The sequence below is a fragment of the Typopeltis vanoorti genome, chromosome 7 (assembly GCF_054136105.1).
Source record: "Typopeltis vanoorti isolate ZY-2024b chromosome 7, IOZ_Tvanoo_1.0, whole genome shotgun sequence".
Taxonomy (NCBI): Eukaryota; Metazoa; Arthropoda; class Arachnida; order Uropygi; family Thelyphonidae; genus Typopeltis; species Typopeltis vanoorti.
In genome coordinates this window covers 119,387,993-119,415,732 of record NC_143555.1, presented here as the reverse complement: position 1 = coordinate 119,415,732, position 27,740 = coordinate 119,387,993, and the positions used below count along the sequence as shown (strand labels likewise).

Genomic DNA, 27,740 nt, shown 5'->3' with positions numbered 1-27,740 from the left:
TACTCTTGAAACCTGCCACACTCACAAGGAAATATTGGAATATTACAACATTGTATACTGATTCCTCATGTTGGAAGTTTAATGGCGGTATTAACAGCACTAAAAAAGGGTTAAAAACTAATTTTAATGCTTCCAAATTTGTCTGTCACCAAAACAGCTTCAGGGAGTACAATATCAGGGAGGTTATTATTCCACTTTATAAAGCGTTGATACTTCCACATTTGGATTACTGTGCTCAGGTCTGGTCACCTGGATTCCTTGAGATGAGGAGGCTGTGGAGAGGGTTCAGAGAAGAATGACCAAGTTGGTGAGTGATGTAAAAAATGCTCCCTACATTGATAGAATGAGAGCTTGTGGATTGCAGAGATTGGTTGATAGGCGGAGAAGAGGGGATATGATAGAAATATTTAAATTACTGAAAGGTTTTTATAGGATTGATGCAGGGGGAAATGTTTCAGCTGTGTGATAGTGATGGAAGAACAAGAGGTTATCCCTGGAAATTAAAGAAGAGTGTGGTTAACAAGGGTGTCAGAACAAGGTTTTTTGCCTTGGAGGGTGGTGAATGAGTGGAATTCATTGCCTGACTTAGTTGTGAGCTCTTCGTCTGTAAACGAATTCAAGAAGAGATATGACAGATATTGTTTTGCTAGTTTGGGTCTCCCGCGATGAGTCTACTGACTCCATGGAGATACCCATAATAATACTTGTAACACACACTCGCGCGCGCACACACACACACACACACACACAACACAATACTCAGTGAAACACATGATTATTAGTGTTGCCAAATGAAAATTACTAAAAACAGCTAAATCTTAAAAAAAAAGAGCTAGAAAGAGCTAAAAAGGAATTAAAAATAAAAATTTGAGGCTAAAATTTTAAAAGTAGTAGCTGATACTTTTAAGTTACTTACTTTATTCAAGTTGAAGTGATACTTTCATATAAGTGACTAAATTCATCTTCCATGTTGGTCTTCTGTGTTTAATTCACCCACTTTTTCACTTTGATTTTCAGCTTTATTATATGTGACTATTACTCAATCCAATATTACTCAGTAAGTAAGAAACATATTATTTAACATACTAAAAGAAAGACAAATACCAAATAATATCCTAAAAGCTGTCACAAGTATATATGAAAATAATCAAATACAAATAAGATTAAATCATGAGCTATCATATACGAGAGAGATAAACCAAGGGGTCCGACAGGGATGTCCCCTCTCAGCAACTCTTTTTAATATCTACTTAAATGAAATAATAATAAAATGGAGTAAAAATTTACATCAAGGAATTAAACTTTCACCTACAGTTAACTTAAACACTCTCCTCTTTGCAGACGACCAAATAATAATTACAAATTCTGAAGATAACTTACAGAAAGCTATTTTAAATCTAAATGAGATATCCAAAGATTATGGTATGATAATATCAACGGAAAAATCAAAAACTATGGCCTTTAAAGGACAAGATCCAGCAAGAACTAAAATAGTATTAGATAACAAGATCTTAGAACAGGTGAATTCATTTAACTACCTAGGATGTATGATCACTTATGAAAATGAAAAAGATATAAACATAAAAATTGCAAAATATTTAAAAATAACAGGAGTAATTAACTTTATATTTAAACCAAACCTAGTTCAAAAACAAACCAGGCTAAAAGTATACAATACATTAGCCCTACCGGTCTTAATGTATGGAAGCGAAATCTGGACAATAAAACAAAAAGACAAACAAAGATTAACAACAGTAGAAATGAAGTTTATGAGAAAAACTGCAAAGTATACCCTATTTGATCACAAAAGAAACGAAGATATTATGAAAGAATTAAACCAAGAACCAGTAATTGAAAAAATTAAAAAATATAAACATAGATGGATGGAACATGTTCAAAGAATGAAAACAGAAAGATTACCAAAACAAGCCTTAAAGTACAAGCCATTAGGAAAAAGAAAACCAGGACATCCTCTTAAACGATTCAACGATGACTTCTAAGGCCGGAACAGGCCATACTAGGCCTAAATCCTTGATACGTATGATGATGACGATGATGAATATTACTCAGTGTATATGCCGGTAAATGATAGTCTGTACAGCACTTGTTGTTGCACCTGCATTGGCAATTCTATCATTTCTTAATTTAGTTTTAACATTCATTAAACTAAAAATTCATTCAATTTCTGCATTAGAATTTGGCAGTATTAATAAATTTATTGCACACTGAGCAATTTCTTTAATTGGATTTATTCCAGATGCATCTTTATGTTCTTGTACTTCAGTCCAGAATAACTCAGTGTTTTCTATATTTGTCCATTTATTTAAGTGGATAGTATTGTACTGGTATTCAGCAGCAGCAACAGCATTTTGTGTTTTCAGCATTATTTCTAAGATGGGAGTAACAGGTTCTTTTATATGTTTTAGGGTATTGTCGACAGAAAAAGAAGACATCATTCTTAAAATATTCAGGTTTTCAGGCAACCTTTGTTTAAGCTGTTTGAAGAAACCAAGAAGAAACTGTCTTGCTCTACTTCTAAGATTTTGCTCATCATTTTACATTATTTTCTTTTGTATCATCCACTCTAAAATTTTTCTTTCAAAAATCTGTAACCAAGATTTGGATTGGGATCCAAATAGTCATCAATCTATGACTCTAGAGCAGTGGGTCTTAACCTTTTTAGTGATTGGCACCCCCTTGAATCTAAAAATAAGTTCTTGCACCCCCCTTGAAAAATGTGTTTCTATTTCTTTATTTAGGAAATTACATCTATTGCAAGATAATTTTTTTATTGAAAAATAAACGCATATATTTACATATACATACAAAACAATATCTCTTATTTTTAATGTCTATGTTGTTCTTTATTCATAATAATACTTTTGAAGCGAGACTCCTTTTTTGAAAGAGCCACGCGTAAGTCATCACTTGCATTTAAGCGATTTCTGGCTTTTGTTTTTATGTGCAAAAGTGATGAAAATCCCATTTCACCCAGTTAGGTGGTGGCAAATGGTAAAAGTGTCTGCAATGCTGCTTTTGCTAGCTGTGAATAAGGTTCTAACTGTGTGCACCAGAATTGTTCTAAGTCCAGTTTTTCAAATTCCATTTGAAAACGTGCATTGACTCATATTTCAGTAAGATCATCTTTTATTAAATAGCTGTCGTCCATCGAATCTGGGTCAAAATTTAGAAACTTCTCTCGCATCCTTGGAAATGCTTTCTCGCCCCCCATGGGATGCACACACCCCAGGTTAAGAACCACTGCTCTAGAGGGTTGGCTGTGGACGATGGTATCACTAACATATTAGCAATAGAGCGAATCAAACGAGAAAGGTCTTCAAATAATCTCTTCTTATCCGCACTGTTAGAGTCGAAAATTTTGTTAACTTGCTGAACTTGAACTAGAACAGGATGCAAAAATAAAAGGTACAACAGATTCCTTTCATCTTTGTACATCTCCCACAAATTTGAGCTTTCTAACATTTCTCAGTCACACTCACGACCTCGAGGTGAGTTTTTAATTCCACTCACTGGCTGAGAATTCTGTCCACTGCAGGTTCAATGGAGAGCCACCTTGTTGCACAATTACTTGCAATTTTCAGAGAGCATAATTTTCGTTGATAGTTTGATACAGCTCTTTGTATGCTGCTTGTCTTGAAGAATGTGAAAACCACTTATATGTTTCGGCAACTAAAAATTCAAATTTTCTTGGGAGAGATTCTGCACAAGTGTGAGACACTGCCAGTTGTAATGAATGGCATACACATCTAATTAAAATTAAGGAGGGAATATATGCCTTCAGTTGTTCATAAACGCCATTACTGACACCAACCATAACACTGGCATTGTCTGTATCAATTGCAATGAGATTTTTAAAGTCCAGTTTCTTGGTCAAGAGCTCTTTTTTCAGTGCAGCCACAATACCACTAGCATCACACTTTTCTAGAACCACCATACTCAGAAATGTATGCATAATTTTGATGAATTTCTTGCTATAATAAATGATGACCATTCCTAAAATCTTATTCACTGTGATATCATTTGATTCGTCTATTGGCAAGCTAAAATTTTCATTTCCAATGTCCACAATTACATCTTCAAAATGCTCACTTAGAATATTCTTTACAATTGCAGAGCACTTAGTTCAGTGCATTTTTACCTTTGGCATAATTCGACTGTCTGGGATGATATTTTTGCAAAGATCTACTAGATGATCGCAACTGTTGAATGATGAGTGACAACAAAGAAATAACGCTAACCTATCTTCAAAGTTCGCAGTCTCATCAGATTTTTTCACAAGCATATTTGTATAGGAACAGCCTTATATGGAACTGCAGCAAGGCGTTTCTTAGTTTTGCTATGCTTTACAAGCTGACAATATTTAACAGCTATATCACATCTGCGAAACTTACAGTGGCCTTTTGTAGCTTCACCAGGAACTTCACACAACCATTTACTAAACATTCCCATTTGCAACCACTCTCTCTCCTAAATTTTTGCTTGTAAGCTTTATTTTTCTCTTTGCTCATTTTTGAAGAAGGGTATACAACTCTTTACTGTAACGAATTTGAAACAGTCTTTGAAACTTCCCACTCTCTATCGTAACTACCAACCAGAACACTGTGCAAAGACTAACCTGTAGCGGTGCTATCAATTTAAGGCGACAAAATGGCAGACTGTTGGGCCATGTGACTGATGACGTCATCATGCGTTTGAAACGTGTAATGCTCGTACCAAATGTACAATACAATTCCTTATCAAATGCGAACATCTGGAAAACTTTCAAAACAATTCTTTAACAGTAAGTTATAAAAACAACTAAAAAGAGCTGAAACTAGTTCTGAAGGAGCTATATTTTGAGCTAGGTGCTAGATTAAAATTTTTGGAGCTAGGGAAGAAAATAAAGAGCTAGATCTAGCTCCAAAAGAGCTAAATTGGCAACACTGGTGATTATGATTCTAAAGTCCCATCTAGGTGATGCACTCTCTATGGCCATTTTTAGACAACTTAGGATGTAAATTGGGATTGTTAATGTAGACAACCCTGATGATTAATGTTTCCCAAATTTTGGGAAGTTTTTTGCACCCATATTTGTTTAAATTCAGTTAATTTAAAGTTGAGTGCCACTACAGATTTGGAATCTATAGCTCAGTGCCACTGCAGATTCCAAAAACAGTCTTCTTTCTTTTTTTTTTAATTTACTATGGTGGAGCATGGTGGTTTTCTTCCAGAAGATCCTGTGAGTGATATTAAAAAAAGTGGTATTTAAAACAGAAAGTATTTTTGGAATCTTTAATGGCACTCAGAAATTAACCAAATTTAGACAAATACAGGTGCAAAAAATTTCCCAAAATATGGGAAACATTAAATATCAGAGGTCCCGATTTACATTATCAGCCACCTAGAAATGCCAATAGATGGTACACCACCTAGATAGGACATAAGACTTTAGAGTCATAGCCACGTGTTTCATTGAATAGTGTGTTGTCTTTGTGTGTATGTGTGCATGTTATAAATGCTAGCTGTATTCCCTGAAGATTTTTTGTTCATCGTGATTGAATATCGGAAGCATTAAAATTACTTTTTATTCCTTTCTTAGTGCTGTTAATACTCGATTAAACCTCCAACATAATGTCCTCCTAGCAATTGAGCCTTAACACACATATACAAATTCCCTGTCACAAGAATGTTTTTGTGACTGTAATATTCCCATTCCTGAATACCTAAGCAATAGCAATAAAAAGAATAAAAATAAAAAACCTAATATCGGCAAAACTGAAATTGCAATCCACACATTCAAACAGAATTACATTCCCCGAATTGAAAAAGCCACATGACTTCCAAAATATATTATGGATTTCAGAAACTATAGCCACAAGAGTGACAGCAACTTCATAACCATCTATTGCCCCTGTGTAATTTTGAAAATTTGGAAGCTTCACCATATTAAAATTACCTCAAGGTTAACACCACTGAGAAATGATGTTGAAAGTTTATTTTTCACTAGGTTAGACTATAATAAATTTAGTTTAATCCTTTATCCCAGTGAGAGCAAACAAAGTTTGCACCTGAAAATATCTTCAGGACTGAATATAGTGTTGTACTATCTTACCTTGGTAAGTAGTACAATACCAGGCAACTTGTAGCAAAGGTGGAGCAAACTACCAACACTCCTATCCCAGTATCTCCCAGTATCTCCTGGCTCCCACTGGGAGCCAGGCCCAAAGTTGGAGATACCAGGCAGAAGCAGTAGCAAGGTCATCTTTACCTATAGGAGTTGCCACCTTTTTTTATTAAATTACTCTTGATTTAGAGAAAGATGTTGAAAGTTTATTTTTCACTAGGTTAGACTATAATAAATTTAGTTTAATCCTTTATCAAAGTTTGCATCTGAAAATATCTTCAGGACTGAATATAGTGTTGTACTATCTTACCTTGGTAAGTAGTACAACACCAAGCACAAACTTTGTTTGCTCTCACTGGGATAAAGGATTAAACTAAATTTATTACACTGAGAAATGAGTTGTGATTTGATGTAGCCGTTTAAGTGGACTCCACCACCTGTTTCACTTTTTCATCTACTGTCTCTCATGTTTTCCCTGAGTAGGGCATTCTTCACACTTCTGAAGACGATGCCACATTGAAATGGCTAATACATAATTATGCAACATCATTTTTATTCTTTTGTCCTTTTTGAAGCTTAATTATTTCCATACATTATTTATCCTTTTCTGGTGGTTTAATTCTTTATTATTAAATAAGATCTCATGTAGTCAAAGACTCATCTGGGAGTCTTTGGCAAGAATGTAGTCAAAGACTACATTCTTGCCAGCATATTTTTAATCATCAATTTTAAATTCTTTATAGTTATCGTGTTTAATTCTTTTGTCATTTATTCTTTTATGGTTGTTTGATTTCTTTTGCTTTTGAACAATTTATTGTTAATAGTATTATTTCAATTAAGTTCCAGGTTATAAATTATCAGGTTTGTGAAGATAGAAACATGAAGTACTCCTGGTTCACTCCAAAGTATGTGTTTCAAAATGCATTATCTGTGTAATAATGGTTTTTACTCATTAAATCACAGGTCAAAACCAGTGCATTCAAACACAGGTGTGCTCCTTAGCAAAATAAGCATTCTATGTTATATTGATTTTATAAAAAAAAAGGTTATTCCAACAACTTTCATGCAAATTAATTTGGTGAATGCAAGAATTTCATCTCTCTTATTTCTGTTTTGTATGCAAAACAATAATTAACTTTTGGATCTAGAACCAGTTGGTGTCTAGAACAGTCTAGCACTGGAAACAATCTAGATCTATTCTAGGTCTGTAACCAGTCAATATCTAGTTCTGTCAACATGATGGCCTTGAGTCTTAGTTGCTTCTGTTTTAATTTCAAACTGAGTAAATGAAATTGTAAATAAAATTAATTATCATTTCTTAATGTTGTTACCTCCATAGATTATTAATCTGCATACCATGCACCATCCAAAATTAATGCTCATATCCTATGTCCTATATGAGCATTATAGGATATGTACTGAAAAAGACAGCCAAAAGGCTTCACTTTGGCGATGCAAAATTATTCAAATTAAGGTGGATATTGAATCCAACATTATTTCAAAGCCGAATAGAGAAACTACAAGAGTTTCATGCCGAATATAGAAGCTATAAAAGTTTCAGTGGATCCAAGTGTAAGCAAGCCTTTCATGACAGGAGCAACTCATAGTAAAGTGGAGTAAGCTCTTAGTATTACCCATAATGTAAAACACATCTCCTAGCAGACATGTATGATGTTATACATAATGGGGGGGGGAGGATTCACTACCCAGACCGGTTTCGACCTTTGTTGAGGTCTCGTCAGTGGGAGCCAGTGCCAGATGTAAATGTAAATACTCAGGTTGAAGTGATGCAGAACTTATACTTTACAATACCAGTTGCTAAAAAGGGTATCACATCACAAAAGGTACCAAGAATTACTGAAAAAGAGAGCCAAAAGGCTTCACTTTGGAGATGCAAAATTATTCAAATTAAGTGGATGTTGAATCCAACATTATTTCAAAGCTGAAATGCCAAATATAGAAACTATAAAAGTTTCGGCAGATCCAAGCGTAAGTAAACCTTTCATGACAGGGGGAACTCGTAGTAAAGGTGGAGTAAGCTTTGAAATAATGTTAGATTCAATATCCACTTAATTTGAATAATTTTGCATTGCCTAATGAAGTCTTTTGGCTCTCTTTTTCAGTAATTCTTAGTGCTTTTTGTGATGTGACATCTTTTTTTAGCAACTCATATTGTAAAGTATGAGTTCTGCATCCCTTCAACCTGATGTATTTACATTTACATCTGGGTCTAGCTCCCACTGTCAAGACCTCAACAAAGGTCGAAGCTGCTCTGGGTAGAGACCCCCCCCTCCCCCAAATGTATAACATTTGGGGGAGGGGGGGGTCTCTACCCAGAGATAATACATCACATTCAGTTGTGATGGTTTTACATTATGGGAAATAGTAAGGATAGTGATCAGGGCTTACTCCATCTTTACTATGAGTTGCCCCTGTCATGAAAGGTTTGCTTATGCTTGGGTCTGCTGAAACTTTTATTTTATAGTTTCTATATTCGACATGAAACTCTTGTAGTTCCTCTATTCGACTTTGAAATAATGTTGGATTCAATATCCACTTAATTTGAATAGGATATGTGTTTTGCATTATGGAATGCTAAGGTGGTGTGAAGTCATTAGCCTCTATACAAGTGGCCCAGTCATGAAGATACTTCATGCACAAACTTTGCTTACCTTGGATAAAGGATTAAACCAATAATATAATTTCTTGTCAATTTTAATTTATTGTATAACCGAGTGCAAAATCTTTCAACATCTCTCTCTCTCTCTCTCTCGCTAATCCAGAGTATTTTAGTAATAAGGTGTGAGTTATACCTTTTAATTACTTGTATATGGAGATATAACTTCTGGGTCTGGCTCCCACTGATGTGCTTTTGTGCATGAAGTGGTTGCTTTCCTTGAGATATGAGCATCTCTGCTCACTGGTGGGTTGGGCCTGCCATTGGCAGAGCCACTGCTGAGGGTTCTTCTCAGTGGCATGGTGGGCTTCTCACTGAGTTGAATTACTGCTGAGTTAATCTGAGGATACCACTGCTGATCTGAGGATCGCACAAGCTTTTGGAGAGGTATTCCCACACTTAAACATACCTCAATAAAGGTCAAAACCAGTATGGATAGTGACCCTTCTCAAAATACATAGCACTATTATCATTATTATTATTATTATCGGAGACCTCCAGGGAGTTAAGGACTCATTGAAGGAGGCTGTAAATTACCCAACCCAGCTATCATACCTACCGTTGAATTCATTTACACACTAGATGCGCTCACTACACATAAGGGCAAATTATTCCACTCACTCACTCACTGCTCTCTTGGAGAAAAACCTAGCTTTTACCCCTTTCTTGACTGCAAATAAATTTAACTTCCATGGATGCCCACCCAGTGTTCTCTCCCCACCTTCCATATAATGAAAAATTTCATCAGTTGAAATGTTATAACACCCATTGAAAAGTTTATAGGCCTCTATCATATCACCCCTCTTTCTCCTGTTAACCAGAGACTGTAATCCACATACTTGCAATCTGTCCTCATAATCTAAATCCCATAATCCAGATATAATCTTTGTAACTCTTCTTTGTACCCTTTGGTCTTCTTTTTCCCCTTGGAACCCAGAAGACCAAATCTGTGCACAGTAATCCAAGTATGGTCTTATCAAAGCCTTATAAAGAGGCAAAATTACTTCCTTATCCTTACATGTCAAGGTTCACTTCAACATAGCAATTATCCTGGTTGATGGAGAGATATCAGAGACTGGTTTATTCAGGAGTAGAGTCCAAAAGACCGCTTGTGACTAGTGGTGTGCCACAGGGTTCTGTTCTTGGAACACTACTTTTCAATTTGTTCATTAACGATACAGGAAAGGATCTGAGAGGAAGTGTTCACTTGGTTGCTGATGATGCAAAGTTGGATAGAGCAATAGTGAGTGCACAGGATGTCAAAATTTTGCGAAATGATTTGGATAGTTTGGAGGAATGGGCTAAGGAAAATGGATGTCGATTTAATGTGACAAAGTGTAAGGTTATGCATTTTGGGGTGAAAAGATTAGCAGCAGTATATCACATTGGTGGAACCGTACTCCAGGAGATTGATGAGGCCAGAAATTTGGGAGTTTTGGGAGTTGTTCAAGGCAAGGTATGATAGATACTGTGTGAATGTTGAATAGTTGTTCTTGAAATGATGTTAGGGCCTCCCTCAATGAGTCTGTCGACTCCTTGGAGTTGCCCAAAATAATAATAATAATAATAATCATAATAATAATAATCCTCTGAGTTGCATTTGCAACTTTTGCTATGTGATCTTTGAACTTTAAATTCTTATCCACCAATACACCAAGATCCCTTGCCTCTTCAGTTTCTTTTTGCATAACCCCACTAATATAATATGCCGCTGGAACTCTAATCTCGCCAAAGTGCATAATTTTACACTTACTAACATTAAACTGATAGCCATTTTTGTTTGCCCAGATTTCCAGTCTATTCAAATCATTTTGTAATTGCTGAATATCAGTAGTATCCCTGATTGTCCTGCCTATCTTCGCATCATCAGCAAACAATTGCAAATCTGATGATAGACCCTGCTCGATGTCATTAATGTATAGATTGAACAATAATGGCCCAAGGACTGAACTCTGAGGTACACCACTGGTTACCTTAAATCTGGCAGATTCACATCCACTGTATACCACTTTTTGATATCTGTCTGTCAACCATTCCCTGATCCAAGTCAATAGATTATGTCCCAATCCCATATTCTCCAATTTACATAACAGCCTATCGTGTGGTATCCTATCAAATGCCTTATAAAAATCCAATGTTATCATAGTGTATCCGTTCCCTTTATCCAACTCGGCCGTAATATTGAGGGTTGTTTGAAAAGTTTGGTAAAAAAAAAAGTTAAACACATTCTTTTGGAAAAATTGACCTTTATTTCTCAACATAGTCTCCATCGAGATCTACACATTTGGGCCAGCGAGTTTCCAATTTTTTCATCCCATCTAAAAAGTAACATTTGTCAAATAGTGCAAAATAGTCATTGACAGCCTTGATGACATTCTCTTTCAAAGAAAATTTTTTCACAACAACCAAATTTTTAAGTTTGGGAACAAGAAGATGTCACATAGGGCCAAGTATGGATAATACGGTGGATGTGGAATCAATTCGAACCTCAATTCATGCAATTTTGCAATTGCGATGGCCAATGTGTTGAACGGTGCATTGTCTTGATGAAAGAGCACTTTTTTGTGTGCTAATCTTGGCCATTTTTTTCTTCATTTCTTCTTTTAAATGGTCCAACAATTACGCATAATAGACTCCTGTTATTGTCTTAATCTTTTCAGTCTATCATGATGATTCCTCAGGAATCCCAGAAAACGGTGGCCATCACCTTCCCAGTTGACAAAAGGGTCTTCGCTTTTTTCATTGCTCTTTCACCTGGCACTTATCCACTGTTTGACTGCTGCTTGGACTCAAGTGCGTAGGGGTGGATCCAAGTTTTGTCAACAGTCATGAATTGACACAAAAATTCCTGCGAATTGCGATTAAACATTCAACCCGATTATCTTTTTCTGTCAGCTTACAAGTATGGTTATGTTCTCCATGTCAGGGGACTAGCCTGACGATGGAATAGTTCAGTGGTAGGGCTGCTACCTTAAGGCTTCTGAACTCGCCTTCTTCCGAATTTAAACCCATAGGAGGAATAGGGTATATTGAAGGGGAAAGGGTAGATTATAGAAGAAATATAGTGAGGTTTATAGAGAGGACATAGTTGTAAGGCCAGAAATGAAAAGACCTCATGGCCCTCGAGTACTCTAATAGCACAAGGGTCATAAAGTAAGAAGAGTTGGCTGATAAGGCCTTATAGGAAAGATTAAAGTAAGTGGGTCTTCCTCAAAGTAGAAGGAGAGGATAGATCCAGCTAGGGGTCCATGGAAGTGCCGCTTCCCTTACAATCAAGATGATTGCCTGTTGGTCCACGAGTCCTTATTCAGTATATTCGGACCACCCCACCATATATATATACACACACACATGGTGGGCTCCCCTATCCGCCACCCAGGGGATGCGCACAAGCCATTAGGAAAAAGAAAACCAGTACGTCCTCTTAAACGATTCAACGATGACTTTTAAGGCCGGAACAGGCCATACTAGGCCTAAATCCTTGATACGTATGATGATGATGATGATGATGCGATTAAACATTGCCAAACACTGCATTGAAATGTCTTTTCTCATGCGTTTTTGATCGATAGTCAACAATTGCAGCACTCATCATGCGCACAGCTTTTTCATGTGCAATTTTTCATGCAGGATACTATACACCCATTCAGTTGTGATGCCTACAATCTTAGCAATCTCACGTACTTTCAGTCGGCGGTCTTCCATAACGATGCCATGGATTTTGTCAGTCATTTCCTTTGTTGATAGTGAAGAAACATTTAAGTTACTTTAAGGATTTTATAAGCTTGATGAAGCGGAAATGTTTCAGCACTTGGCTAGAGAGGACATTACTAGAGATCGGCCTTGGAAATTGGGTAAAAATGTGGTTTGCAAGGGCATGGGGACTAGATTTTTCACTCAGTGAGTGACGAAGTATGAAGTGGGTTGGCTGAGTCAGTTGTGCCTTGTCTGTTAATGGTTTTAAGGAGAGCTATGACAATTGTGTTCATAGTTTGGGTCTCCCACAATGAGTTTTACGACTCTCTGGAGGTGCCCGCACAATAATAATTTTTTTTTTGCATATAATAATCGTAATAATAATTTTATCATTATTATTTTTTTTATTGATTTCTAAAATATTTACACAATTACAATAATCATCTTTAGTATAATAAATTTAGTTTAATCCTTTATCCTGAAAGTATCTTCAGGACTGGGGTAAGGTGGTACAACAACAGGGCAACTCGTTGCAAAGGTGGAGCAAGCTACCAACACTCCTATCTCAGTATCTCCTATAATGCAAAACACATCTCCTTGCGGATATGTCTAATGTTATGCATTAAGGGAAGGCCCACTACCCAGACTAGTTTCGAACTTTATTGAGGTGGAATGGAAGTTCATGTCTTTCATCATCGGCCTTTGGAGTATAAAGATTGCTGGGGGTCAGCAGGTAGTAATAGGGGAAGTTAAAGAAAGGTAGAGTAGGATAGTAGGAGGTAAAAAGAGGCCTCAGTCAACCTGTTTAGCTGTATAACCCAGAGGTTGTGGCTAAAAGGTCTGTAAAACATAATCTCCTTACACCTGTTCGAAAAAAGAGACTTAAAATTTACATTTCATTTTACCCGAAAAAACATAACTTTAGATTACATTAATCTAGGTGTCTGGAGACGTCATCTCATAACCCCTAAAAAATAAAGAAAAATGTTTTTTAAAATTTGGCACTTAGATTATTCTTAAACTATGCTTTACAACTGAAAAAAAAAAAAAAACTGCGATAGTGGGATTCGTATTGAGGTGGACTTTATCAACCAGAGAACCAAGAGTTGGGGTAAGAGCCCGGCCCGAGTGATGCAGCCCACAAGGAGCTGCACTGCCTCGCTGTAGGCCTTCGCTGCTCGGGTTCTCAGGTCTTCCCCCCTCGTATGTGGACTAAGTGTGAATACACAGAAACAAAACCAAAAGAAAAAACTTAGAAGAAGGAGCTTTTTTTTTTTTTTCATGCTTATAGAAATGGGTTTCTTGGATCAGGAGGATATTAATTTTGTGCGTTAACAATGTTAGCTTCCAGACAGCGCTTTGCGCAAAAAGGTTGCGTAAACCGTTAGTGTTTAGAGTGGCAATTTTAAATTCCATGTTGTTTAGAAGAAGGGGGGTTTTGATCTGTTCGTGGGTCTACGTGATGAACCACATCTGGTTCTTCGTCAGAGCTGTTTGCATCCGTATCAATAACGAGGTTGCCTTCATATTCCATATCTGTGTTGCAGGCAATGTCCGTTCCATGGTTATGTGTTTGGGGTTTTGTAGGTTCGTTTGTTACTGGGGGAGAGTTTCCTGGCCTTGTTGTGGCTACGTCGAGGGGCTTTGTGCCTGTTGCTCCACATTGGCCTGTAATTTGGGTGTTATCTGATTCATCCTCTGATGACAGTAGGATGCTTTGTTTAGCTTTTTTCTTTTCCTCTGTTTCTATTTCTCTTGTACGCTTTGTTGGAGCGCTGGTTGTGACAACTTCTTCCTCTTTCCTGCGCGTTTCGATATTTGCAATCTCGATGTTGGCGGTTTTGTCCTTCGTGTGGCAGGTTGCCTTGGGTATCTTACCCATTGGGGTTTTTGTGGAGGTTATGTTTTCCGCTGTTGCCCCTTTTTCGGCCTGATGGCAGAGCTCCGGAAAATCGCTCCTTGGTAATGCCTCAGGTTTTCCCATGGGTGTAGCCCTGACTGGTGTTATGGTCCCTCCAATTACTTCTGAATGCATCTTGTACGAGCATGTGTCGACTTTGTGGGTCAAGTCCCCACATTTAAGACAAGGTTCTGTGCAGCTTTCTAATTTGTGCTTCGTTGATTTGCAGTTTCTACATTGTATTCTCGGGCAATCTGCCCCGAGGTGCTCAGCAGAGTCACATCGAAAGCACAATCTTTTGACACCCGGGTAGTTGACCATAACCCTTGTTTGGCTTAACTTAATGAAGTTGGGAACATCTGTTTTCATATCCATCTGGATTTCTACTTCTCCTGTTTTCCAGCCTTTATTCTGTGTGTTCAATCGCTTTGATATCATGAATTTCACCTCATTGACTAAAGAATTTCTTAATGTCGGCTTCGTTCTCAAGGTATTCTAGGGGAAATCTGGTTATTTTTAATGTTCTGCATAGACTCCCTACTAAAAAAGCTTGATTGTTTGCCCCAAACAAGGGAAACCCTCTAATAATTTTCTTCTTGTTTGGTCGTTTTTGACCACGATTTGAAATCTCTCTGTCGAGTACGGTGTGAAACCATATATGTTTACTTGTCTAGCTGATCCTTTGGGTAGTGCAACACCAAAACGCTCTTTCTCTTCGATCTGGAACTGGAACTCTCCTTTAGGTCCTAGTTGTTTAGGTCTCTTCAGTGGGAGCCAGGCTCAAGTGGAGATACCAGGCAGAAGCATTAGCAGGTCGGTCATCTCTACCTATAGAAGTTGCCAATTGGTATGCCACCCTTTTTTAATAAATTACTCTGGATTTAGAGAAAGATATTGAAAGTTTATTTTTCACTTGGTTAGAGTATAATAAATTTTGTTTTATTCCTTTATCCATAAATTTAGTTTAATCCTTTATCCATAAAGGATTAAACTAAATTATAAACGATTAAACTAAATTTATTATACTCTAACCAAGTGAAAAATAAACTTTCAACATCTTACTCTAAATCCAGAGTAATTTATTAAAAAAGGGTGGCACACCAATTGACAACTTCTATAGGTAGAGATGACCTGCTAATGCTTCTGCATGATATCTCCACTTGGGCCTGGCTCCCACCAAAGAGACCTCAATAAAGGTCGAAGATCGAAGAAATGATCCTGTGAAGATCATACTTCACAGGATCATTTCTGTAGTATCGTTAGCTTCTCGGCCGTTTGGCTTAGATAAAGTGTATAGTTCTGTTCTTAACCGTTAATATCGGTATGAGTCCCATCGGGTTTCACGATATTTAACTGGAAATTAACAGAACTTCGTAAACTCCGGACTGGGGAAATATCAAACACTTGGTGGTGGGAATAGTTAGGCCCCCCCATCTGATCATGCCCTCCATTCTTCCGCGTGTGCGTACTCACTGCGTCGGCGCAGAGAACATTTTTGGATTTACCCCTTATGGGGGAGGAAGATACCAGGTAGTGACTAAAAATATGGAGACCAGAGAAAAGCTTCTCCAAGGGTTTGACTGTGGTAAAGTAAAAGTATCTCCCTTCATGGTTGGGAGCATCCTGAGAACCCTTAAATACCACGATTTCCCCTAGAATATGCAGAGAACAACGATATAATTCATAGCGTATTCTCTAAGTGGGGAGTTGTATGGGAAATCCAGGTTCACAATGACACCAACAATCCTGAGTGGAAGTCAGGGGAGGTAACCATCTCTCTTGAAATAAGGACCGAAGTTCCTAACTTTGTCCTCATAGGATCTGCCCGGGTAATGGTAAATTACCCAGTCGTCAAAAAGCAGTGCTTTAGATGTGGTGCCTTCAATCATCTTTGGGAGTACTGCCCTCGCATAAAATGCAAGAACTGCCTAAAAATTGGCCACAACCAAGAAAAATGTGAGGCAGCTTGTTTGAAATGTGGGGGTCACTGACCACAGAGTCGACACCTGCCCATCCAGAACCTTCGCAGAGAGGATGTGTGGTGCAATCACATCAGCAACAAAACCAAGTAATGAAAAGGTCACAACACAGGAAGAGTTTCCACCTCTTGAGGCCACGCCTGATCATGCCGCCATGTCTAAGACAACTAAAAGGTCCCATAAGGGAGGGAAACCTACCAGAATTGCAGAGACCAGCAATACGATCCCAACAGAAGAGACTGACAATGCAGAAACCATCATGGTAACTCCCACAGATGAAAGCGGAGCTACCACTGCCAATATAGACATCGCCAATTCAGATACAGTAGAAGAAGCTGAAGTAGAGATGGAGACGAACACCAAAACTTCCAAACGGCCATTAAGTCTGCAGGAAGAAGAGCTGACAAATCTCAAAACAGCAAAAGTATCTGAAACCGAACACCCAGAAGTCCCTCATGCAAAAGCAGGGGAGACTCTAAAACATCTCCTTAGAGATGTTTTAGAGTCTCGGTATACCCGGGGTGGCAGAAAAGTTTAAAGAGGCAATAGATAAAGTAGGAGAACCTGAACTCCTCTTCACAGGGAAATATGGACCTGACATCGTCAGTGCAAAATGGGGTGACCTCTTCGTTGATGACATCAGCAAAATCACCCCTGAGCAAGTAGAGGTAGCCCTGGATATAGATGAGGAGGCAGCTTCAGCGTTCTACATAGCTCTCTGCAAACTAGACATGGCCAAGGGAAGTGAGGTGGCCAAAAGAATCATAACAGCCCACAACAAAAGAAAGGAACAGCAACCACCTTGTGGATTTCTGTACTCAGCTTCACTGGTTTTTAGCTCCCACAGGTGGGGTAGGACCTGAGAACCCGAGCAGCAAAGGCTTACAGCGAGGCGGGGCAGTTCCTTGTGAGCTGCATCACTCGGGCCAGATCCCTCCTCCACCTCTAAGTTTACCTTTCCATTCCTTCTCCAGATTTATTCTCTCTTTGTTTTGTTACATGTTTCCTTTTTAGGATTTTTCCTTTTTTTAAAGTGAAAAATCAACGACTGTTTTAGAAGCGCCCCGGGGGGCAAACAGCTAAAACAGGTCAACTAAGGCCTCTTTTACCTACCCTACCACTATACACTCTATATCTTTATTTCCTCTCCTACTATTTGCTGACTCTCAGCCTATCTTACTCTACAGGCCAATGATGAAATTTGTTTAACTCACAAAATAAATGTTGAAACTGGTCTGGGTAGTGGCCCTTCTCTTAATGCATAACATTAGACATATCTGCAAGGAGATGTGTTTTGCATTATAGGAGATACTGAGATAGGAGTGTTGGTAGCTTGCTCCACCTTTGCAACGAGTTGTCTGGTGTTGTACCACCTTACCCCAGTCCTGAAGATACTTTCAGGTGCAAACTTTGTTTGCTCACACTTGGATAAAGGATTAAACTAAATTTATTATACTCTAACCAAGTGAAAAATAAACTTTCAAAATCATCTTTAGTGACATTCTAGCTTGTAATATTTACAAATTCAGCACCAAGTGCTGCACGTGTGATTCAGTTTCTACATAGCCAGCAAAATGTTGGCCGATTGGTAGAGCCTCTGCTACTAATGGCTCAGTTAAGTAAGTTTGAGCATGGTTAGTAGTTGGAAGGGGATCCAATGGTTCGATGCTGTTGGCACACTCTCCCTCGATGAGTCTTTGGACTCCCTGGAGGTGTCTAATAATAATAATAATAATAATAATTGCATTTCAATTAAAATAATAATAATAATTAGGTATAGTTTCTGGGAAAATTCCCATGCTACTCCTCTTAAACACTATTATTATAATTACGGCTATTATAGCCTGTTTTTGTTTAGGAGTGTCCCTTATTTTAAATACATTGGCTATAATTACTCAAAAAAGGGTAGGTATATATGGTGAGTGGTCGGTGTAATTTAGCGCTCGTGTAAAATTGGTGATTTTTGGTGTTTTTGTGTGTGTTTTTCCTTAGAAAATTGGTTTTATAGTATATTAGAACGATTTTCATGTTTTTAGAGTATTTTGTGTGTCTTTATAACATATTTTATTGGGGCTGTCGTCGCTAGAGGAATTCGTAGTGTATAGTGTTCGTGAAAGCTCCGGATAAGATAAGTATTATTTTCAGTTATCGTTGATAAATTTATTTAATATTGCATAGTTTTGTTTGGCTTGCATCTCTTAGTGCATCTTTTGTGTGATTTTGGTGTGTTATAATTTATAATTTGATAAAATACATTGCAAGTAAGTATGGCTCCAGTACAAAGGAAAATGGCGACCAGTAATGATGGTTCGCCATCTTTATCAAAGAATGGTAGTATAAAAGAGATGATTCAGTGTACTAGCTGCGAAATGTACGCTTTGTGCAGTGCGGTCAGAGCGTGGTTAGATGATAATAAAGGAGTGAATGTGTAGAAAATGTAGAGAGAATGAGAAATTGAAGAGTATTTCGGATCGTAAGTGTGATATTTTTCTCAAACTTCAGAATGAAGAAAATAGGGATATGACAAGAAACGGCGAGGTTGTACCAGAGAATTGTGAGAGTGTGAATGATAGTATTAATGGTTTTACTGAGAATAAAAAAGATGAGATAGATGCAATGAGTGAGATTGCGTTGTTGAATGGTGCGATACAAAGGGCAAAACAGCAGCTAGAGCGTATGAGCAAATGTCGACTGAATGAACCAGCCAATAATAAAAATTATGTCAGGAAAAATAGACATATGAGTGTGAACATGAACAAAATGAAGGATAGATTGCTGTATGGAGACTCGTTAGTACGACGTGTGATAGTAGAGGATTTGACAAAATCTTACCAACCTAGTGCGACCATAAAGGATGTAACTGAGTCTATTAGAGAGCAAAAGGAAAGGGTGAAAGAAATGATTGTTGTGGCAGGTACGAATGATTTGAAAGGAGACAAAATGGAAATGATAGAAGACCTGAATGAATTGTTTGAGGTAGCAAAAGAAAAGAGTGAGAGAGTTAGAATGATTAGTCTTTTGCCACGGTGTGACAGTGAAATGTTTAAAAGGAGGGCCATAATTGCGAATGACTTTATGTGTGGGTTGTATATGATGAGTGGTGTGGAATTTGTGGAGGTATGGAGTGAGTTCGATGGGCGAATGGATGGCTTGCATTTGAATGGTTACGGTGTAAGAAGACTTGAGAAAGTGTTGCTGAATGTGGTGGATGTGCAAATTCAGGGAAACTAGATTTATTAAGGGTGGGGGAGTAGATATACAGTCCTTAGGGAGGCAGTCGAATGTAAGAATGAATATAATATGCCCGAGCAAATAAGGACAACAAATTGGAGTGGGATAGTTAATATAAGGCATCAACGTACGGTTAGGGTTAATGGGGGTCTTAAATTCACGTACACTAATTCTAGGAGTATTAGGAACAAGAAGGAAGTGTTTTTGGCCATGGTTGGCACTTTCAGACCACAGGTTATTGGTATTAGTGAAACATGGCTGCCTGTAGATGATATAGCTAGTGGGATTGAATGTGATGGGTATAGTGTGTTCAGGAATGACCTGGAGAATAAAATGGGGGGAAGAGTATTGCTGATGATAGCTGATGAGCTGCAGCCAAGGAGAATAGAAGTTGAATTGCAGGATAGAGAAAAGAGCACATTTGAGGCCATTTGGTGTGAGATTGTGGCTAGCAGAACAAAATATACAATTGGGTGCTGCTATAGACCAGGTGATGGAAAAGATGGTTGTGACAGTATGCACAATCAAATAGAAGAAATGAGTGGAAGGAGGGTTATTATTATGGGAGATTTCAACTATGGTCTCATTGATTGGAGTGAGAGAGAGGACACATGGGAGGAAGGAATTGGATTTTATGTGGTTATTAAGGTATAACTATCTGCGACAGCATGTAATGATAAATACTAGGGGTCAGAGAGTGCTTGATATGTTCAGTGGTTGGTTCAGTGCCATGGCATATACAACTGCAAGGACTAGAAGTCGATAGTGCATGGGAGGCAGTTAAGAAGTGTTTGCATGAAGCAATGGCTGACTCTATACCTAGAGTCCGAATAATAAATCAAATAGGGGTTAAATGGATGAATAACACCATTAAGCTTGAGCTGCAAAAATAAGAAACAACTATGGAGGGAATTTAAGGAGAAAGGTGACCGGCAGGCACAAGAATGATATAAAGCATAGGCCAGAAGGGTAACGAGTGTGGTAAGAAAAGCAAAAAAGGATTATGAAAGAACATTGGCCATGCAGGCTAAAGAGAATCCTAAACAGTTTTTTAGATATGTAGCAAGTAAAAGGAAAAATGTACATTGCAGAATGATTTTCAAGAATGCCGATGCTAGGGAGGTAACTGAATCAGTTGATATAGTTGAGTTACTGAGGAGCACTTTGCAAGAATATATCATCCAGCTGGTGACATCGCAGAAACGAATGTACCAGTAGATTATACGGGAATTGTGGTGAATGAAGTGGAGGTGAGTAGTCTATTGCATAACCTCAATGTCAATACATCCGTGGGATTGGATGGTATACCAGCTCGTGTCGTACGAGAAGCAGCTAAAGAATTGTCAGTACCCTTGACCATTTTGTATAATTTGAGTCTCGGGTCCGGATTAGTCCCGAGCAGGTGGAAGGAGGGGAAAATAGTTCCACTGCATAAAGGTGGTTCCAAGACTGCTGTTGTAAATTACCGACCGATTAGCATATCAGGAATCATTGTCAAGGTCTTAGAGAAATTAGTCAAGAAAAGAATACAGGATTGGATAGATGAAAATAGGATATTGTATGGGGGACAACATTGTTTTGTGAAGGGTAAATCATGCCTCAGTAACTTGCTCACGTTTTATAACACAGTGACAGCTGAACTGGATAGGAGTAATGGGTTTACAGTGATACTACTGGACCTTGCCAAGGCTTTTGATAGGATACCACATAGAACCCTAATCAGTAAACTGGAGCAGATGGGGATAGATATAGGGTTGGTGAGATGGATAGGAGGGTGGTTGAAGGAGAGATACCAGAGAGTGGTTTATTCAGGAGTGGAGTCTAAAAGACGTCTTGTGACTAGTGGAGTGCCACAGGGCTCTGTTCTTGGACCACTGCGTTTCAATTTGTTCATCAATGATATAGGAACGGATTTGAGAGGAAGTGTTCACTTGTTTGCTGATGATGCAAAGTTGGGTAGAGCAATTATGAGTGCACAGGATGTCAAAATTTTACATGAAGATTTGGATAGTTTGGAGGACTCGGCTAGGAAAAATGGATATCAATTTAATGTGGCAAAGTGTAAGGTTATGCACTTTGGGATGAAAAGAATAGCAGCAGTATGCCGCATAGGTGCAACCGTACTCCAGGAGATTGATGAGGCCAGGGATTTGGGAGTGCTGGTGGATAGGGAATTGAAGTTTAGGGGCTCATTGCAAAAGTGACTAAAACAGCTCACCAAATCACTTGGCTTCTGAAAAAAACTTTAACATGCAGAGACAAACAAATTATTGTTTCTCTGTATCGAGCCTTGATAAGATCCGATCTGGACTGCTGTGCCCAGTTACGGGCACCAGGGTTTCTTTGTGATGGGGAGGAAGTGGAGAGGATCCAGAGACGAGTGACCAAGATGATAGCAGGTCTGTGTAATGAACCTTATGAGAATAGGTTGAAGATTTGTGGGTTGCAGAAATTGGTCGATAGGCAAAGGGAGGGGGTGATATGATTGAGACATTTAAATTGCTGAAGGGTTTCTATAAGATTGATCCAGAAGATATTTTTGAAAATATGACTGGTGGTGGGAGGGCTAGGGGCCATGAATGGTAGCTGGGCAAGAGCATGGTTGACAAGGGTGCTACGACCGTGAATGCGTTCAGGGCAAGGTATGATAGATACTGTGTGAATGTCGAATAGTTGTTCTTGACATGATGTTAGGACCTCCCTCGATGAGTCTGTCGACTCCTTGGAGTTGCCTGGAACAATACTACTACTACTACTACTAATAATAATAATATTTTAGGGCCTTATGGGTGAGTATAGAAGGCAATTATATGACTGCAAGCTGAATCTGCCAAATAAGTGCATTTGTTGTTGCTAAATGGCTGGAGGCGTGGCTTGATTTGTAAGCATTACATATTTCATGTGATTTATATATTACATATTACATGTGACATATTACATATCACATATTACATGATGTCTTCTGATAAAGTGATGGTGCTTTTTGTTTTCTGAAAACCGTATTGTTTTTGTGAGATGATGTCGTACTTCTGTAAATAGTTCTATAGTCTGGTGTGTGTGTGTGTGTTTGTGTGTTATTTTTTTTTTAATTTTTGAGATGACTGGTAGGTTAGCTATTGGTCTGTAGTTCTGAGTATCACTTCTTTTACCGTGTTTGTATATTGGCATAATTATTGCAATTTTTAATTATTGTGGAATAATGCCTGTGTCGAATATTATGTTCATGAGTCTCAAAAGTATTGGATTTATTTGTTCAAAGTGTGTTATAAGATCTGTGAGTCTTATTTTGTCTATTTCTGGAGTGGTCTTTGGTTTTAGTTGTAGGAGTGCCTCTTTCAGGTCCTGTTTTGTTACGGGTGGAAAATACATCATTTGTTGTTGACTTTGTGTCAGTGGTTTTTTGTTGATCATTGGTAGTTTGTCTTTTTTGAGTTGTGTGATATTGTTTGTGAAGGCATTGTTGAATGAGTTTGCTAGTACCTCTTGGTTTGTGTCCTGACCGAAGCTTTTTGCGATAAAATCTTGTGCTGAAGTTTTCTTTTTTCGAGTTACTAATTTGTTGAGTGTAGCCCATGTTTGCTTCATGTTGTCATTATATTTTTGAATTGAATTTTTGGAATTAGTAGTGTCTTTTTGCCCTACGAATTTTTGTTGTTAGTTGATTTCTTGTGTTTTTGTATAAGGTTTGCAAATATGTGTTACTGGGTGACTTTTTGAGTTTTTTCCATAGATTTTCTTTTACAGTAATACTATTTAGTATGTCGTCATTTATCAATGGATTCTTGTCCGATTGTCGCCTCATTTGTGTATGGTTTGGTTCTTTTTTGTATATTTCTGTGAACTTTTGTTGAAAATTCTCATATAATGTTACAGGATCATCTATTTTAAGTAGGCAATTCCAGCCTGTATTTTTTACATGGTTATCGACAGTGCTCTTTAGTATGATCGAGTTTTGTCGACCTTTGTGGTGGTGGTGGTGGGATGGGGAGGTAGGTAATGTAATAAAACGAAGTTGAGACAAAGTAGTGATCGGCAATTTTGACGTTAATTACTGATGATGTATATGTATGAATGGGAGCCCGTATGTTGATATGATCAATGCATGATTGTGTTAGTGAGTTGGGGAGTTAATGGTAGGGTTTATGTTGTACTGACTTAGTATGTCAAGATTTGTGTTAGTGGTTGAAGAAGCATGGTCAAGAGTATTTATGATAATGTCTCCTAGGATGAGCCTGTGTGTTGTACGCAGTGGTGAGCTATAAGGGGCTCGCGCGAGCCCTTTGTTAAATTTTTCTCAAATTTGCTAGTCCCTTGTTCTTCTTGTTTAATTTTTTATTTTTGCAAAAAAAAAAAAAAAATTTTTTTTTGAAACATGTTAAGCAACAAACTTGGAATTATTGTTTCAACTCCTCTATAGCGAATGCATCCAAGTTTGAAATTAAATAAGCACATGCGCTATCTTTAACCTTCTCCCTTCTGGTAGCCAGTCACATGGCAAAACCAGTAGCCAATCAAATGTTTCATGAAAGATTATAAAAGATTTCATTCTTATTATATTTTGATAGTTTAATGTAAGATAAATTAACACAGCTGATTGTGTGCAAATATTTCATGTTTAGATCATGTAATATATGTTTAAAAATGATAGCCTTTTGACGTTGATTATGCTTTCATAGTTTTTGATTGGAATTATACACAAGCTGTATTAATAAAAGATTTTGTGTGAAATACGGCTTTTTTTGTTTTTTTTGCTCGATGATACAAGCTCTTTGTTAAAATTTCCATAGCTCACTACTGGTTGTACGGGGTTTGATGTCGCTTAGCCAGGCTTCTAATTCATGAAGAAAGCTGAGTGGATTATTATCTGGGGGTCTGTATATTGTGTTTATTGTGTATTTGATACTGTTGTGGCTATTTGTGATTTCCAAAATTAGTGTTTCCGCATGTTTGAAATGAATTTGTTTTTCAGTCACGTTGTATTTTTCTTCGATAAATGCCACGATGCCACCTCCTCTTTTGTTTGGTCTACATAAGTTGTAGGTTTGGTAATTATTTGTGTTGTATGCGTAAATTCTGTGTCGTTTATTGCAACTTCAGTCAGTATTAGTGCATCTATGTTTATCATGGTGTAGTTGAGCTGTGTTATCAATATAAGCCAGTGTTTTTTTATACTTCTTATGTTTGTGTGTGTGTACGATAGTGAAGTTGGTATTGGTGGAAATGTTGTCTGACCATTTCTTCAAAGAGTCAAAGACCTTTACGTGCTCTTTATGCTTTCTCACTATTTTCATTCTTCTTGCCAGTTGCTCCATCTGCATACTACTCCACTCATTATTTGTTCATCTCTTTCTATTACTCTTCACTGTTATTCATTCATTCTCATCATTTTCACATCTTTTTTTTTTGTGCCATTCTGTGTATTCACATAATGCTAATTCACCTCCGACTTTCTCTCTCTCTCCATAAACTCGTCTTTCATTTCCATAATGAGGTTATAGTTGTTTATTATAAAATGTTAGTCTATTACATACTCTTTTTCTCTCTCTCATGTATGTACAATGCAGCATTCCATGCATGGAAACGAAGGCCAATGCTTTGAGTACTTGTAACAAATAAAATAACTCTTGTTCATACTGTGCTCAAAACACACTACAAGCAACATTTTAACAAAATTGAATGCCCAAAGACCAACACTGATGGTTACATTTATTGCAGTGCATTATCTCAATTTCTGTGCTTAATATTTATTCTAGTAATGGATTTTTTTTTTTTTCAGAGAAGTAATAAAACAGAAACGAAGGTATGAAGTTGGTTTAGAAGAGTTGGAGAAAGCCTCAGATCAAGTAAATATCATGCAGAATGATTTGACTTCATTACAGCCACAATTATTAATGACTGGAAAAGAGGTTGAAGAAATTATGCAAGTTGTAGAAAAAGAGACAATAGAAGCTGGCAAAGTGGAGAAACGAGTAAAGGAAGATGAAGCAATTGCTAACGAGCAAGCTAACAATGCGAAAAAAATCAAAGATGAGTGTGATACTGATTTATCTAAAGCAATTCCAATCTTAAATTCAGCTTTGTCTGCCCTAAATACGTTGACTCCTGCTGTAAGTGACAACATAGTTTTATCAAACTTTTTGATTGCAAAACTAGTAGTTTTAATATTTTAATCCCATGTTTAACTATATGTGCAAAGCAGTTTTTATTGTTCTCCCACTCTATGGAAAGGTGTACATTAAAAAAAGAACAGATCTCAGCAATCAGGGAAGAAGTTCTTTTCATAACCCTACACTGCCATATATATCTCATTCTTCCACCCCTGCACACTATCACCTGTTCATTGTATTGACCTCCTAGGAATTGTATGGATTTCTTTGACTGCAGTAACACACAACGGTTCATTGTTAAGGACTGTATATCCATGGAATAATACATGATTGTAGTTAGTATAGTGTTAGATTGTACTTTGGGAGTGTTAATATTATTAAATTCTGAATGTGTCTTATAACTACTTTCTTTGTGGTCAGGGATTGTAGGGTTTTCCCTGGGTAACAAACCCTAACAAATTTATATTTATACTGCGTCAGTTAGAGTTATTATACCTTAGATATATCAAGAGGCACTCATAAAATGTTGCAGTCATGGCCCCTTCTCTTTCTATTTTTTTTCTGTTCTTTCTTTCTCCTTTATCACGGTTTGTAGTTTAGTGAGTGGCAAATGTTGGTCTCAAACACAAATGTAATATCAGGATTTCAAATGACAAAACATGAAGTTTTATTTTACACTAATAAGATTACATTAAACATGAAATAATCAATTTTTCTGTTATCTTAATTAGATTAAACCACATTCAAACAATATCATATGAAAATCTCACAAATTAACACGTTTATCATTCTCTAAGAAAAGCATGCACTTGGGCAATTAATACAAATTTATCTAGACAAAAATCTCAGGGAAAAAGAATTAAGGTAACATTTGCATACTAGATTGAGCAAGGATCACTTGACATGGCTCTTCAGACTACCAGTCCAATGTTCCTAAAGCTACTCTAACAAATAAATTAGTTTCAGTTTTCCTTTCAGCGACACTGCTCAACGTGTTTTCCTTCAGCGCTCTCACTAAACTTTAGAAAGGACAAAATTGCCTTACCGTTTCTGGCTGCTCACTGTTTCACTGAATCACCACGTGCGAGTCACATGTGCATCCTGGTTGGATCCTTGTTCACACTGCAGATTCTTTTCCTTCCTGTCTCATGGATTCACGCACACTGAAATTTCGCCGTTAGCTGGGAACATCTGAGGTGCCTGTTTGGGATTTCTGGATCCTTCAAGGGGAAACATCACGGTTCGGGTTTCACTTAGACCCGAGCTTTACCTTTCTAGTCGGAGATCATCCTCACTTCTACCTCCTTTTCTTTCCCTGTTTTCCCTGAGAAAACAGGGAAAGTAAAGGAGGTAGGAAAGAAAATTTACTCCCTCCCACCTTTTTCTCCCCTCTTTCTTTCGATCATTCGCCTTTTTCTTCCAAGGAGCTTGCATTCACAGTCGCATCAAATTGCTTCATTGTGAAGCCATGAGAGAGCTCCTCTCTGAGAATTAGCTAATCCTTGCTTGTAAGGTTCCAATATGGACTTGTTAAGGTCATGCCCTTTAGGCTCTTAGTCATCACGTTTTCTTTGTTTGCCGTAACTTACACATACCATTTCTTTATTTCGATTTATACACATTATTTTCCTTCATTAAAATTACACGTTAAATATTTCACAAACTTTCCCTTTCAGTACATAAATAGATATACACTTAATTAGATACACACTTAATACACAATTATATGATATACTTTACACTCAGTATACAATTATATAATACACTTTACATTACCCCCCCCTCCCTTATTTCTTTCCAATACAATTTTGACCAGCAGTACAGGTATTTTCCTCTGGTTTAAAGCTCCTTTCATTGTTAGATCACAAACGAGTGTCTGTCTAGTAAAGGCAGACCTCATTCATGATCTAACAATAGAAATAAACTCTATAGTTCAGGAAGTGTTATTAGCTAACTATATGTGAATAAGAAAAGTGTATGTGATGAGTGAGAAATACATTGAATGTTAAGTAAAAGCGATATAATG

At 37.5% G+C, this 27,740-nt stretch overlaps 1 protein-coding gene and 1 non-coding gene across 2 annotated transcripts in view; both read left to right on the top strand.

Annotated features, from left to right (window-relative positions):
* Dhc36C (Dynein heavy chain at 36C) overlaps positions 1 to 27,740 on the top strand; it is a 1,350,914-nt gene that overhangs the window by 704,123 nt on the left and 619,051 nt on the right. The window contains 1 exon segment of the mRNA XM_090395101.1: positions 25,384 to 25,714. Within this exon segment, the coding sequence (XP_090251227.1) occupies positions 25,384 to 25,714 (331 nt within the window).
* LOC150104998 (U2 spliceosomal RNA) lies at positions 15,657 to 15,844 on the top strand. Its single transcript, XR_016548614.1, has one exon. It is a non-coding gene; the product is annotated as a U2 spliceosomal RNA (small nuclear RNA).